This window comes from Topomyia yanbarensis, chromosome 2 (genome assembly GCF_030247195.1).
Source record: "Topomyia yanbarensis strain Yona2022 chromosome 2, ASM3024719v1, whole genome shotgun sequence".
Classification (NCBI taxonomy): Eukaryota; Metazoa; Arthropoda; class Insecta; order Diptera; family Culicidae; genus Topomyia; species Topomyia yanbarensis.
In genome coordinates, this window is record NC_080671.1 from 297,482,647 (window position 1) to 297,497,121 (window position 14,475).

Genomic DNA, 14,475 nt, shown 5'->3' on the forward strand with positions numbered 1-14,475 from the left:
CAATCGTCCACCAAGCGAATAAATATACCACCGGAAATTCGGAAATACCTGCCCAGCGATTAAGGAAAGAAGCATATATTTGATATTTAAAAAACAAACACAGTATTAAATTCAATAATTTATTCAAAAAATATAAGAAAAAGGTAAAAATAAAATTATCCCAAGCTCCTAAATTACCTTGCACTACCAAGTGAGATCCCCTTCATTCACAAAATAATCTGCGAATCATAGCCCGATTCTTTTTGGATAGGAAAAAAAGGGTTAGGTGTTTACCGGGTATTGTCGCCAACACCACTTTCTTTGTCGTAACGGTTTTGAAAGTACTAATATTGTCAATCTGTCTAGGAGCGCCTGGCGGTTAGACTTCTGACAATTAATCTGCCAGGTCTAAATTGTTATACGAAACTGAAAGTGGAAAGCTAAAAAACGTTCCCGTGATTATAATATCAGGTGAGCATAATCAGCAACAACAGCTCTGGGTGTTACAAGCTGGTGCGTTTACTGTTTTTTGCATATTGTAACGACACTATTGATATCTGCTCCAAAATTGCTGTTGTTGGCTCCCAGGCTATGGTTTTCCATATATTTTGGAGAACGGTTTGCTCATCAGTACAGCATCGGATATTTGCCAACTCATCTGGTTTAATGGTATTGTAGTACGAGCAACGCTGATGTTTATCACAGCAGCTCGTTTCCATTATTACATGAAAAATCGAAATTAACAAAGTGGATATTTGATTAAATTCAGTGGTCAATACCTACCTCTACCGAGTGCATTTTCGAATTTTATTTCTCTCTATATGAAGCATAATATGCTGATTGTAATTAAATAAAAACAAACACCAATCAATATTCATTGTTACACCAAGTTTAAAGTTTAGGAAACGGGTCACGGGATTCGCGCGGAATTTGACCAGGGGAAAACCTAAAGGTCTGTCACTTCTCAAACAAATACCAACGAATTTCAAACCTTAACTTTTTTTGGCAACAAATTCTGTCAAAACGAATACGTTTCGCGTACGGCGTATTTTGCTATCCTGAATGAGCAAAGCATGTTTGTCAAAATTCTCCATCGACAAGTTTGACAAAATTCTCCATAAACAAGTTTGGCCAAGTCCTCCATCAACAAGTTTGACAAACTCCTCCATCAACAAGTTTGACAAACTGCAGCGTTACGCTGTTTGAAGTTTTGACAAACTGGTCAGTACACAATAATCGCTTTGACAAACACGAATAAAAAGTTTGGCAAACTGTGTTTGATCAAATATTTGAAAAGCCAGTACACAGCAGTTCAAATTTGTTTCATGAGAGAAGTCAAATATTTGGCGTTATGACAAACAGTGTACTGGTAGCTTAAGTATTGAAATTGTCTTTAAATCGCATTCGCAAATTGCATTTGTTCCTAGGGGCAATTGGCACAGGCGAGTTGAGTTATGGCGATTTCGCTTGAACCTGAAACTGAGTCAGGTTCTAACCCCAACCGCTGTCAGTTCATACATTTTGACAGCAGTTGGGGTTAGGAACTGACTCATGGCGATTTCGCTTGAACCTGAAACTGAGTCAGGTTCTAACCCCAACCGCTGTCAGTTCATACATTTTGACAGCAGTTGGGGTTAGGAACTGACTTAGTTTCGCCTCAAACGAAAACCACATCAGTTTCGCCTCAAACGAAAACCACATTAAACTGTTTAAATCGCCTGACCATGTTCGTCCACATTTTTTTGACCGGACTGGCCTTTTTTTGACTGGGGTGCTACCTGTGAAAGCGGTTGCCAAAAGTGTGTGAGTAGTGATGAATATAAGGTTTGTTCCAGTACATGGAAGTTACTCCCTGTTGCTCCGGAGCAAAAAATTCTTGCTCCTTTTCACTCCGGTTTGCCACCAGAAGAAGAAATAAGAGAAGAAAATAGTACAGGAACGATTTTCTTCCTCTTTGCTCCGGAGTACTTCCAGTTTCTACTGGTACTGGAATAAACCTATAGTTACTATATTCATAGTTAGGCGGAGACACTGAGCGGAGCCAATTGAACATGTCAAATGCCGGAGCCTTGAGCATGACATCACATAACATGTTTTCTTTGGATGTATATGGAAAAAGTTTTGTGATCATGGTAATAACTATTTTACTCTTATCTTGTGTTATCGAGTGTAGAGAAACGAAAAGAACCAATTTTTTTTTTTCTGTAACAAGAAGAGATATTTGCACAAGTATGAAATCATATCATCAGACCTACGAATTAGTTTTTCTATTCGTGCATGTAAAGTTCTTACTCACGACGACAATGAAATTATTAAGCTAGAGCTTGAACATTTACATGGGATGCCAGTGTTTTTATCCTGAAATAATAGCTGTCAGTTTTCCGGCTTTTGTGTCCGCCTAACTCTTAATATAGCAACTCTAGTGATGAAATCTACACGGAAAATACACTGAACCAAGATATATCATTCAAATTATTAGAAATATCACATACCTCAACTCTGATGACTATCGTATTCATACTATGTGTACCCATTAAAAGTTATGTGTGAAACACTTACACTTCATTATGTCACACATATAATAATCTGTTGTCAATACGATACATTGTATGTGAATGATGGTTATTAGTGATACCTGATCAATGACATATGATTTGCAGATATGAAAAAAAAATAATTTCAAAATGGTGAATATTTGTGATAAAATGCAAATCGAATTAGGTTACTTGGAGGAACATCTGGAACAAACGCAATGTAAGTTTGTAGTTTAATAATAAATCATGAACAATGTGAATAATCCCATTCATCCGGATTTATATTTATTTTCAGAAGTAGACTTTTCTTCAGGCCTCTAACTTGATCGATAAAAGGTAGTCTTTCCATGCTAACGTCTCCAGTAGCACAGCGAATCATTTTTGGGAAACAGTTAAGTTAAATAAACAATTTAAATTTTGTTTAATATTTGTACCAATAAAACAAAAACTTGTTACATCAAACCTAAAGAAAATCATCTGAAAATAATGTAATATCACATGAAAATTAACATCATCATCAAAAATTCTCATAAGAATTACACTTAAAGTGAATTACTTAAATCCAATAGCCTTAAAAGGCAATTCATATAAAATGTATGTGATTGGCCATTGAATGTAATCAAAACCATATCGCGAATATTTGTGTGATTTGCACATAGAAAGTATGTGAAAAGCTGCATGGAAAATAATTATATGTGTTTTCAGATAAATTTTACATGATTTTTAGGTTGAGTGTAATTTTACCTTACACTGATAAAATCAAGTACCCATTAATGCGTAGAAAACTACGCATTTTCAATAAAAGTGGAATAATCCATTAAATGGGTAAAGCGTTTGTACCCATAAATGAGTACTGTCCTTGTACATCAACCTGGGTATGTTTCACCCATTAGGGTAACCAACCAATTTTGGACACCTAGAGGAAGTGAAATTACGTCAACCTAAAAAAATATTTGCTTGACTGTTTTAAATGCAATATATACACGTATCTGCCCCAAATTTATTACTCTTGAAAGAAAACTGTCAATGGCTGTTTTATACATTACCATAAACTCGTAAATGATATTTCTTTACAGCATGAAATTTTCACATACTGGACCCTTCGACACTAATTTGGACAGTGTCCAAAACATATTTTGGACACACCGAATATATCTGAAGATATTTTGGACACTGTGAAGTATATTCTACTAAACTGATGTACTGACTCTTTGCATCATATTAAATGCATGAAAGGAGAAGCAAATCAGTGATTGCCAATCCAAAGTGGTACATTAATCTCTTTATAGATGGCTCACCGCATGAAGTAATTCTTTAGTTCTATCATTTTGGGAAATAGGAAAACGAAGCAGCAGTAAATGTTATGCAATAGATGTTACAACAGTATATTTCATGTAACGTGGACAAAATCAAAGATATAAACTTTTAATTAATATGCTTACGAGGTGGTTTCTTGTTCTTCTTTCTAAGTTCAGCTTTTCTTTGCTTCTCTTCTTCTACTTTCCTTTTTTCTTCAGCTTTCGCCTTGTGGTATTCAAGTCTACGGCGCGATGTTAAAACGGCAGGACTACGTCGCTTGAATCGTAATGTTCCTGTTCGTTTGGGTGTTTCAGGCGATTCCAGGAATTTGGCAAGCTCACTCTTACCATTACTTTGCTGTGATGTACCGCTTAGATTGTCAACACATAATTCGTCGATTTTAACAAACTCGAATTGAAAATCTTCTTCAACGTGCATTTCAGAAGTCCTTTCTTCGGTCATGCTTTGGTCTTCAATAAAATGTTCCTCAATCGTTTGATTTTCGACGACATCCATTGGTTTGAAGATATTGTAAACTTTCGCAAGAATCTGGTCTTCCTCTGACATAGAATACATATCATTTCCCTCGCGGTATCGGATGCGCCGGGACCGACCCATCATATCAAGTACTTCTTGCGCATCAGCATGACTTACTGGGAAAGTTTTCGAACTACTTACAGCGCTAACATTCATTTCATGGCAGTTTCCGTGTTGTGGATTATTCTGATCTATATTGGAACTGTTGCGAGCGAGACATTTGGAGTAATCGACGCTATTTTCATCGAATGGAAATAATCCGCATGCTTTAAACCCATTTCCAATAATGCGATCATCGATCGATTCCATCGCCTTTTCCAGAAGGCACGAAAAATTTTCCGTTTTTACGTGTTGATTTGGATTGCTGATTTTCCAGTCATCTGTCACTTTTAGCCATGCCGTTTTCAGTGGTTTGAAAACTGCAACGTCCAAAGGTTGTAAAATCCTTGTGCAGTTTGCATACAAGCAGATAAGGATAATGCCAAGTTTACTGCATTCTTCTGCTGTTTCCCATGGTGTGTGCGAAGAGTGTCCATCAACAAAATAAATAACCGGAAGCAAGTTTGCCTTAACTAGCTGAGGATGCAAGATATGTTTGATGTACTTTAAGAAACATTCTTTATTCATCCATCCGTTGTCCGTCTTGCCCAATCCCCATTCAGCGGGCACGCTCTTCGTAACTTCCATAGGAATTTTTTTGTACGGCAACACTATCATTGGGGGAAACATTACACCATCAGCAGAGCAAGTAAACATCACCGTGATATTTTTCTTCGCCGGTCCCTGATCAACTTTATACACGTTTCGCTCACCTCTCCTAGCAATCACTTTGTTGATCATCGGATCCAAGTAGAAGCAGGCTTCGTCGCCGTTAAGAATTCTTCTTGGATCGGAAAGAATGTCGGCTACCTTCTCTTCGTGAAGAATTCCTAAAACCTCTTTAAACCACTTTCTAATGTCGGACTCGGTTACGTTCGCACTAGCTTTCGTGACACTCTCCGGCTTTCAAACAGAAAGTTCAGACCGGTAACGGTTCAAAAAACGACGAAACCATTGATAACCTAAAACAGCATGAATTATATAGTTTCTAGAACAAAAACATCGATGTAGCTGGCATTAGTTACTTGGTTTTCCTTTTTGGGAACGATTTCTTTCCGGATGCTCTTCTAAGTAGAGGGTCACCCGATTCATGATGCGGTATTTAGTAACAGGGTATCCTTTTCGGGCCATTTTCTTTATCCATGCAACAAGCTCAAGTTCGTCCGCTTGGTTTAGTGCCGGTGCTGGTCCAGGTCGCGGTTGATGTTTATAGTGTTTGCTCAACCGGAACTTGATAGTGGACCTGGGAATGCCGTGCAGTCGACAAGCTGTTTTAATTGCCGTTCCATTGCTGATTGCATCCAAGCAACGTTTAATCACCTCCTCCGAGTGGGGAACTCTACGCTTTTTGGCGGCGTTGTCCATTATGCATCAACTGAAAAAAGAAATATATATATAAAGGTACGTAAAAATAATATAAACACATATTGAATCAACATAAATTCAATTTGTTTTTCAAATAATTTGACCAAAAACAGAAGGCGACCTACCGTTACGAAATTTTTCACTTTTTGATAATTCTAGCTCTAATAAACAAACAGCTGTCAGGATAGAAAATCTAGGGGTGTCCAAAGTTTGTTGAGAGCAATTTTTCAACTCATATTGTGGACACCATTTATTTAAGACTTTTTAGATAAAACATTACGAATAAACCTTTTCAAACACGTAACATGCATAATACCAAATCAGTCAAACTAATTAAATCAATATAAAATATTACAATTGTATATTTAAATCCGATTTGAAAAAGTATCACTTCCACCGGTTCCTCTTCGCTATCGTTGAATTAGGAAACGTTTTCGGTGATACTTTTTAAAACTGTGGATTCTGTTTAATTTTAAAAAATTAGAGATGAACTAATGATATTGAAGCTTGATAGACAACCTAAGGAATGTAATAGTTGCATCACACATAACAAAAGCAGAGAAACCTGGCAGTGCAGGAGGAAAATACATTAACAGGGTCCAAAATAGGTAGGGGTCCAAAATAGGTTCGTTACCCTATTTTTCGCAGAACTGTTACAACAAAATGCGTAAAAAATACCAATTCATGTAATTCGCGCCAGAATGAAAAATACTGTCAATAGAATTGTTTCTGAATTTAAAAAAACATAAAATAACATTCGTTTCACATTATTGTTTCCTTATAAAAGTATTTATAGGAATCTAGATAGAAATCCTATTCTAAAACTACTTAACAAAATAAAGCCAACTGGATATATTTTTGATGGCTGGATCTTTTGGCTGCTCTAAAAATGCCGAACTGGCGCATATTTTCAACATCCTCAGTAGTCTAAACAGACGTTTTCGGAGCATTGCCGAAATATTCCGTTTCCGCCAAGGACTCCGATGCAGGGCGATAATTTGCAGGTTCCACTACGATCCTTAGTTTGCAGGTTAACTCGCTTGAAATAATGCTTAAGAATTTTTCACCCATTATCCAGATCAATGTACCTATTGACATAACCCCATCGAGTAGTTGTGAAATGGATAAAAAGTACTCATTGTTAAAAACAAAAAAATATCCACTTTTTTGACAGCTCGAGTAATTTCCGAAAATGGGCAATTTGAATACATAAAATGGGTAAAGTTTTTTTACCGTGTATTCCACGATACCCCGAGATTGAGTCAAAAGATCTCAACTTTTGGTAGTTTTTCGTATCCGTGTAGGACTAGGATCCCGATCAGAATGAAATAACAAGATTATAACAGAACACAATTTTTGTAACATATTGTGTTATAAATTAGGTCTCGTTAGTAGTTAAAATAACAGAAATTTATAACAAGTAATAATGCGAGATATAATTTTGAAATATTTCTGTTATGTGTTTCTGATCGGGATAGTATCCCTGTCAAAAATAATGCGGACGAACACAGAGTTTTTAATAGTAGAGTTGCGTAAAGAGGATTGGCAACATTGGACCAATCATTGGTCTTTTTTAAATTTTGGCAACCTTTTATTTTTAGTTAAATTTCAAATGACTTAACCCGAACGCTTCAGTTAGAAGTTAACTTTGTGCATTTAAAAATTTAAAATTAAGTGTTTAAAAATCAGTACGATAAATAACATCGTATAAAGAATTTAAGCTTTTTCCGGTTCTCAACTGATCCGCAACTAAGAACGAAATGCATTGATTTTTGCCGCTTGCCGTCTGATTTGGGTGTGACAAAAAACAGTCGAATTTGCAGCGTAAGATAAATTTGAAACAGGTACATATGTATAAGTGGAATGCATACACAAATTTGTCAAAATTTTAGCTGCACTTTAACTATGAGAAATACCTTCATATTTCCACTGTCGGTGGAAGATTATTAACACTACCCAGAACTGTTCCGGTGTTTGAAATAGTGCCAAATTTGAATATCAGTGAACACATATTTTTTAATAATTGTCATTAAGCGAAATATTAACATTATTTAAATGTTAATATTACATAATTGATTTTTTTCTCATAATTATAATCACATAATAACGATACTCCCCACGCATTCGAGCATTATTATTCTTCGTGCCCGATAGGTAGACGTTTTGAGTGTTCAATAGGTAGATTTGCTTGTCTTTGCGCAACTGTTCTTTATAAACTGTGGACGAACATGGTCAGGCGATTTAAAAAGTTTGACGTTTGTGCTAATTGCCCTTAGGAACAAATGCGATTTAAAGGCAATTTCAATACTTAGACAAATTTTCTGGCGGCTGAAATGGACTTGGTTGTTTTTTGCGTTTTTCAAACATGGCGGTTCATGTTTGGCTTAAGCTTAAAATTGTTTTTTGAACAATTGGTGTGTTCTCACTTGTATTTTGTTTGTCTAGTGCACTTTATTTAGCCAACGAATGTAGAAAATTGTGGAAACGTGTGTAAGTATAGTAGAACAAGATCTCTGACCTAAAGTCCTAATGAACGTCAGATTGTGATAAGTTTTGGTGTGCAATACCAATTTCACCTTTGATTCTTCCTATAAGTTGGTGGGGATTACCTACTATACTATGTGAGCAGATAATGAATCCGAAAATAAATATTATTTTTAATTTTCATATTAGGCAATTAAAGGCGATTAAATGGCGCGTTCCGTGGGCGATTTGGGGGCGATTTAGGGGCGGGTTGAGCGGCAAAAAAATGACGGCGGCAAATCGCCAGAATGTTGCATTTGAAATAGCCCGAGTTGACCAATAGCGCCCCGTTTGCCAGCAACTTGCCCTTTTTGACTGGGATCAGCCCGGGGAAAACTTGACAACTCTCATATCGACACAGATCTTTCATTAGGGCCTAAGTCGCAATGTACTCAAATGGAGAAAAATCAGTTTCAATATTCGGCGATGCTTTTCTAAATATAGTTTTTTTTGTAGGAATAAATTACTTTATGACCATGTTTTTCCGGAAGCATCTATGGTTAAACCTTATGACAATATAACAAAGAATTTAATTCCTATGTGCTTTTAGTGGGTAGAAACTACAAAAAATGCTTACGCCCAATTTGCATCCCAGTCGTGATTTCGCCCTTCAGCAACCACCGTTTGCGGAAGGGCTAAACTGTGTACATAATTTTCAGAATGGCGCGGTAAATGGGCTAAACCGACTCTGTCTTGCTGGGTAGGGCTGGGTAAATGGGCGAGCTTGACAGTATACTTTTTAATAGGGCTCAGCAAATCGAAAACTCGAAGAAAATGCATGTTTCGCCGTTTTGTTTTCTTTAATTATAAATTGAACAAAAACCATTTTAACTAATTTTCACCTCAATCTTGTAGTATTTTTGTCGCATAATGTCATAATAGCGAAAACGCTGTTTGTTTACATTTGTGATTTATGCCCTAATGAAAGATCTATGTCGAAGTGTTCGGCGTATTTTAAATGTCAGAGGATCGCATATTTGTTTTTTGTTTCATATAGTATGTGCTTGTAATCACGGCAAAAAAGTCAACGCTGGTTCTTAAAGTGCAATTATTTAAAGAGTAAAAAAAGTTGCAAATAATCGTCTAAAATGCAATTTGTTAAATCGTTCAAGGTAATAGCTTTAAATGTTTTGAATGGAGCCTATAACAAGAGGCAAGTACACTGCACTATTAAGCTACAGCAACGATTATCGCTAACACTGCATACTCCAAGAAGACGACATGCAGTACTGGAACTAAATCCTTGCCGACAGGAAAAACATAAATCAATGCAGACAAACCAGAATGTTGACCCTGATTTGAATGAAGCTGAACATTGTATTGCGGAGTCGGAGCTGGAGGAAATAGAAGCTAATCTTTTCAATAACCACCAGCAACTGGAAAGCTTTCAAATGAAGAAACAAAACAACAATAAGTCTTCAAAGTTAAATGAAGAAAAGCGAAAACATTCGAAAAAACTAAAAAAAATCAAAGTTTTTGGTGAAAATGATTTAGACATTTGGATGGCTTTAAAACCATATTGTAGCGATGAGAAATCAGTTGAACTTTATGACGATAAACGAAAGTTCAAATATCTGAGGCTAACGCAACATAACTCTCTGTTTCGAGATCTGCGACTTCTCATTTCGTCTCGAATACGGAGGGAACTGGGGAACCAATTAGTGCTTGAAGGCAAACGTTTAATGCTGGATGGGTTAAATGCTGGATTACAGCCTAATACCATATTATTCAGTGATTTTAATATTTTGGATAATATTAATGTTAATGATCCGTCTGTGAAGTTCATTCAACTCAAGCGCCATTTACTGCAGGAGCTGTCGGACCTGGTGACTAGTCCTGGTATCATAGGTAGGTAACGCAGATCGAACTACCATGCTGGATGGGTTATTTGAGTAATGAGTATTTTCGCCATGTTTCTATTATCAACACACGAGCATTTCAGCGTTTTTATTGCATTTGTGTTACTGTCTTGTTTTTAACAACGAAGCAAAGTTATTGATGCTAATTTGTACGTATGCCTTCGATTGTAGGCCGAGTAATTAATGAAATAATGAGGCACCCTCCTTAATATGGTGAAAATAGACACTTTATCCTATATGAGAAGTTTCAATAATAGCATTTTAGTTAAAACTCGAAATACCAAGGGGGTAAAAAGTTATGCGGACTACCAAGGGAATAAAAAAATGGGAACGCTTACTTTGACCGGTCATATCTCAGCTATTACCTAATCGATTTTAAATGTCTTCACCACTGCAAATGTGCGTCTTTTGTAAACTCGTCGCGCTGTAAAAATAGAAATATAGGGTTGTCTATTGTAAGTTATAGTGAAAAGAGTAAATCAAAGTCATCGAATAAAAAATTGGGAACGCTACCTTGACTGGCTATAACTTAGCTGTTTGTTCACCGATTTCAATTTTTTCTTCAGTATTTGATAGGTATATCTTTTACAAAAAAACCTGTTTTAATTCACCTAGCGGCCACCTTTAATCCACCTTTCTCAATCATGAACACGAGAATTTTTGCGTTGTTCATATTCATTAAAAGATTTCAAATGTGTATATTACATTTTTTATTAAACATGACATCCCAACTATATACAAGAAATGAAAACATTATTCGAGTTCCAAAATTTTGTAAAAGAAAAAAAAGGCCACGGTAATATTGAACTGAAAAAAGGTGCGAAATCGGCAAAGTCCCAAAAAGTCGATTTTTATAAAAAAAATTCGAGATAACATAAACTCTCGACGTTTCATGCATTTTAAAGATGTTTGGCATCAAAAATGCGTATTTGATTTATGAAATTTCATGGGGTCCCCTTTGAAAAAATTTTTGAATGCAGGCTTATATGGGAATTTCATATGTGTCCGGACGGTTTAGTCTATATCTCGGAACCATAAAAGCGATCCGTCCGAAATTTTATAGACATGTGTGGGGATAATATAGCTATCATTTGGGACTAAGTGTGAACATCGGCTCAACCATTTTTGCTTTCATGGGAGTATCGGTTTGAATCACAATTTGCTATGTGATCACACGCCACAACCCGTAACTCCGGAACCGGAAGTCGGATCGGGATGAATTTTAATAGCCATTTACGAGGGCAACACCTTTCATTTGAGACTAAGTTTGGTTGAATTGGTCTAGCCATCTCCGAGAAACCGATGCGACTGTTATTCTGCATTTGGATACTTCCGCCGAGGCTTCCGGAACCGATGATGGTGGCCAATGTGGCCAAAGAGACTTTGAATGGCTGTACTACAAATCCAAGCAGATGTGCCACATTTTGGAAAAATTTCACCTTTATGCATTCATTACAGAATTAGTTTAAATCGACATTTTCTGTGTGATCGTACTCATCACCCTGTAATTCAGGAACCGGAAGTTGGATCCATTAAAAATTTAATAGCAGCCTATGGGAACGTTGCACCTTTCATTTGGAGTTAAGTTTGTCAAAATCGGTTCAGCCTCTCTGAGAAAAGTGAGTGAGATTGTGTTCACGTATAAACACACAGACGCACATACACACATACAGACATTTTCCGAATTCGACGAACTGAATCGAATCATACGTCTCCCAACCTTTGAACGGAACGGATCGTTATATTTCACAGTGGTGTTCGGTGTGTAAATTTTAGTGAGTCAAGGTCATCCTTTGTTCGTTCTTTAGCTGCCGTTCTGCTGGTGCCGAAAGTAAATCCAGCACATTGTTTTCGCTGGTGCGGAACAATCGACGTTGTTTGCAGATAAGTTTTGCTTTATTTTTTTCCCTCGTTTGCTTTCTTTCCTTTTCCCTACTTTTACTCTACCTTGTAATCAAATAATAAGACACATTCCCGTTTATATAACGCTCTGCCCTCGTGCTTAAATGGCCGAGGGCGAAATACCATCTGATGTAATCATGGAAGTCCCTGATCCCCCTAATACTCGCCTTGCTCCCCGTATAAAGCAGTACCCAGAAGGTTCCTCTGGGCCATGGGTGGTATATTTTCGGACCGGAGAGAAACCGGTTAATATTTTAAAACTTTCTCGAGATCTGACTGCTAATTACCCGGCCGTAACTCAGATAACACGTGTTCGGGCAAACAAGATACGTGTTCTAGTGAGTGATCTCGGCCAGGCAAACGCGATTGCTTGCTGTGAGCGCTTTACGCGGGAATTTAAAGCGTACGTGCCTTGTGTGGCCTGTGAAATCGATAGGGTAGTGTCCGAACCGGGCCTGAAATGCGAAGAACTGTTGGAGCACGGGGTTGGCTGCTTTAAGGACCCCTCACTTGAACAGATTAAGATCTTGGAATGCAAACAATTGTATACCGCAAACACCGAGGGAGGTAAGACTACCTACTCTCTATCAGGCTCGATTCGGGTGACATTCGCCGGGTCCTCTCTTCCCAACTACATCCTCCTTGACAGGGTTCGCCTACCAGTTCGCCTGTTTGTACCGCGGGTCATTAGCTGCAGCAATTGCAAGCAGTTGGGCCACACAGCCACATATTGTGGAAATAAGAAACGATGCGGCAAATGCGAAGGAGAGCATGAGGATGACTCTTGCGACAAAGAAACTGAAAAGTGTATTTGCTGCGGGGGCCCTTCACATGCTCTTAAATCATGCCCTGCGTACAAGCAGCGCGGGGATAAAATTAAGCGCTCCCTTAAGGAACGCTCAAGGCGTTCTTATGCAGAAATGCTAAAGAATGCTTCGCCATCTGTCCTGTCCGAAAATCCCTATGCTGGTTTGGCTAACGTTGAGCAAGAATCTGACGACCCACGAGAGGGAACATCTTTGGTTAACCCAGGGGAATCCAGGAAGAGGAGAAATCCAGCCTCCCCTACATTGCCCCGTAAGGGTGCCAAGGTGTCGTCCACTCAGAGTGCGCCATCTACAACCAATAAATCCAACGGAAGTGATGCACAAAAGCCGAAGCAATTTGCTCCAGGACTTGGAAATATTAATTCTAACAAGGAGTACCCACCACTTCCAGGGACACCAAAAACCCCAAGTGTCCCCTTTTTTCAAACAGATACTCAGTCCAGTAGCGGACTAATGAAATTTTCTGACATAGTGGACTTAATTTTCACAGCTTTCAATGTTACTGATCCTCTTAAAAGCCTTCTGATACGTTTTCTCTCTATAGTGCAAACATTTTTGAAGCAATTGACTACTAAATGGCCCCTCCTTGCAGCGATCGTATCCTTCGATGGCTAAGTCATCGAACGAGGTCACCGATTCGATCACTGTTCTACAGTGGAACAGCAGAAGTATCCTCCCGAAAATCGATTCCTTTAAATTTTTACTAAATAGTTTAAAATGTGATGCTTTCGCATTATGTGAAACTTGGTTAACTTCCGATATAAATCTCAACTTCCCCGACTTTAATATAATTCGTCTGGATCGAGAAAACCCCTATGGAGGAGTACTTTTGGGGATCAAAAAGTGCTATTCTTTCAACCGAATTAACCTCCCTTCGACACCAGGCATTGAAATTGTCGCTTGTCAAGTTTTAATCAAAGGTAAAGACCTTTGCATTGCTTCCATCTACATTCCTCCTAGAGCCTCGGTAGGGCACCGAACGCTTTGTAATATCACGGAATCCTTACCGGCACCGCGGCTAGTTCTGGGAGACTTTAACTCGCACGGTACGGTATGGGGCTGTCTTCATGATGATAATAGATCAACATTAATCCAAGATCTTTGCGATAATTTCAACATGACCATCTTAAACACGGGAGAAATGACGCGGATTCCTACACCACCAGCACGCGCAAGCGCGTTGGATTTGTCGCTTTGCTCGACATCGCTACAGTTAGATTGCATGTGGAAGGTTCCCTGATCCCCACGGTAGCGATCATTTGCCTATCGTGATTTCAATTGCTAACGGTTCAAGACCATCGAAAACAGTCAATGTCTCGTATGACCTCACACGGAACATTGATTGGAAGAGTTACGCGACCGCGATATCCGTTAAAATCGAATCCACTCAAGAACTTCATCCGGAGGAAGAGTACAGGTTTTTGGCTGGCTTGATTCTCGACAGTGCGAATCAAGCTCAGACTAAACCAGTACCCAGCGCGAATACCCATGGACGGTCTCCCACCCTGTGGTGGGATAAAGAGTGCTCAGAGCTGTACGCGGAAAAGTCCA

At 38.2% G+C, this 14,475-nt stretch overlaps 3 protein-coding genes across 13 annotated transcripts in view; 1 reads left to right on the forward strand and 2 right to left on the reverse strand.

Annotated features, from left to right (window-relative positions):
• The window catches only part of LOC131683320 (PDF receptor), a 688,155-nt gene that overhangs the window by 441,127 nt on the left and 232,553 nt on the right, over positions 1-14,475 (reverse strand). The window contains exon 2 of one of the 10 annotated variants that reach the window (XM_058965187.1): positions 10,561-10,619. The exons of 6 other annotated variants lie outside the window; for them this stretch is intronic. The gene's annotated coding sequence lies outside the window, so the exon portion shown is untranslated. Of the gene's footprint in view, positions 1-5,161; positions 5,400-5,473; positions 5,797-10,533; positions 10,620-14,475 lie in introns of those variants that run through there. 3 more of the 10 variants (XM_058965186.1, XM_058965189.1, XM_058965188.1) reach the window with 3 other exon arrangements.
• LOC131680472 (uncharacterized) lies at positions 3,939-5,813 on the reverse strand. The gene is made up of 2 exons (XM_058961183.1): positions 5,598-5,813; positions 3,939-5,351 (listed from the first exon to the last, which is right to left on the reverse strand). The coding sequence occupies exons 1-2, from the start codon at positions 5,811-5,813 to the stop codon at positions 3,939-3,941; spliced, it is 1,629 nt and encodes a 542-aa protein (XP_058817166.1).
• LOC131683322 (rRNA methyltransferase 3, mitochondrial) overlaps positions 9,291-14,475 on the forward strand; it is a 46,949-nt gene continuing 41,764 nt past the window's right edge. The window contains exons 1-2 of one of the 2 annotated variants that reach the window (XM_058965198.1): positions 9,291-9,489; positions 9,553-10,184. In XM_058965198.1, coding sequence (XP_058821181.1) covers positions 9,425-9,489; positions 9,553-10,184 — 697 coding nt within the window. In that variant the 5' untranslated portion in view covers positions 9,291-9,424. Of the gene's footprint in view, positions 10,185-14,475 lie in introns of both variants that reach the window. The other variant, XM_058965197.1, reaches the window with a different exon arrangement.

Coding starts and splice junctions, on each gene's coding strand:
- LOC131680472 (XM_058961183.1), bottom strand. CDS start 5,813: ATGGACAACGCCGCCAAAAAGCGTAGAGTTCCCCACTCGGAGGAGGTG. Junction 5,352..5,597: donor AAGCGGACGAACTTGAGCTT/GTTGCATGGATA, acceptor TCTGTTTGAAAG/CCGGAGAGTGTCACGAAAGC.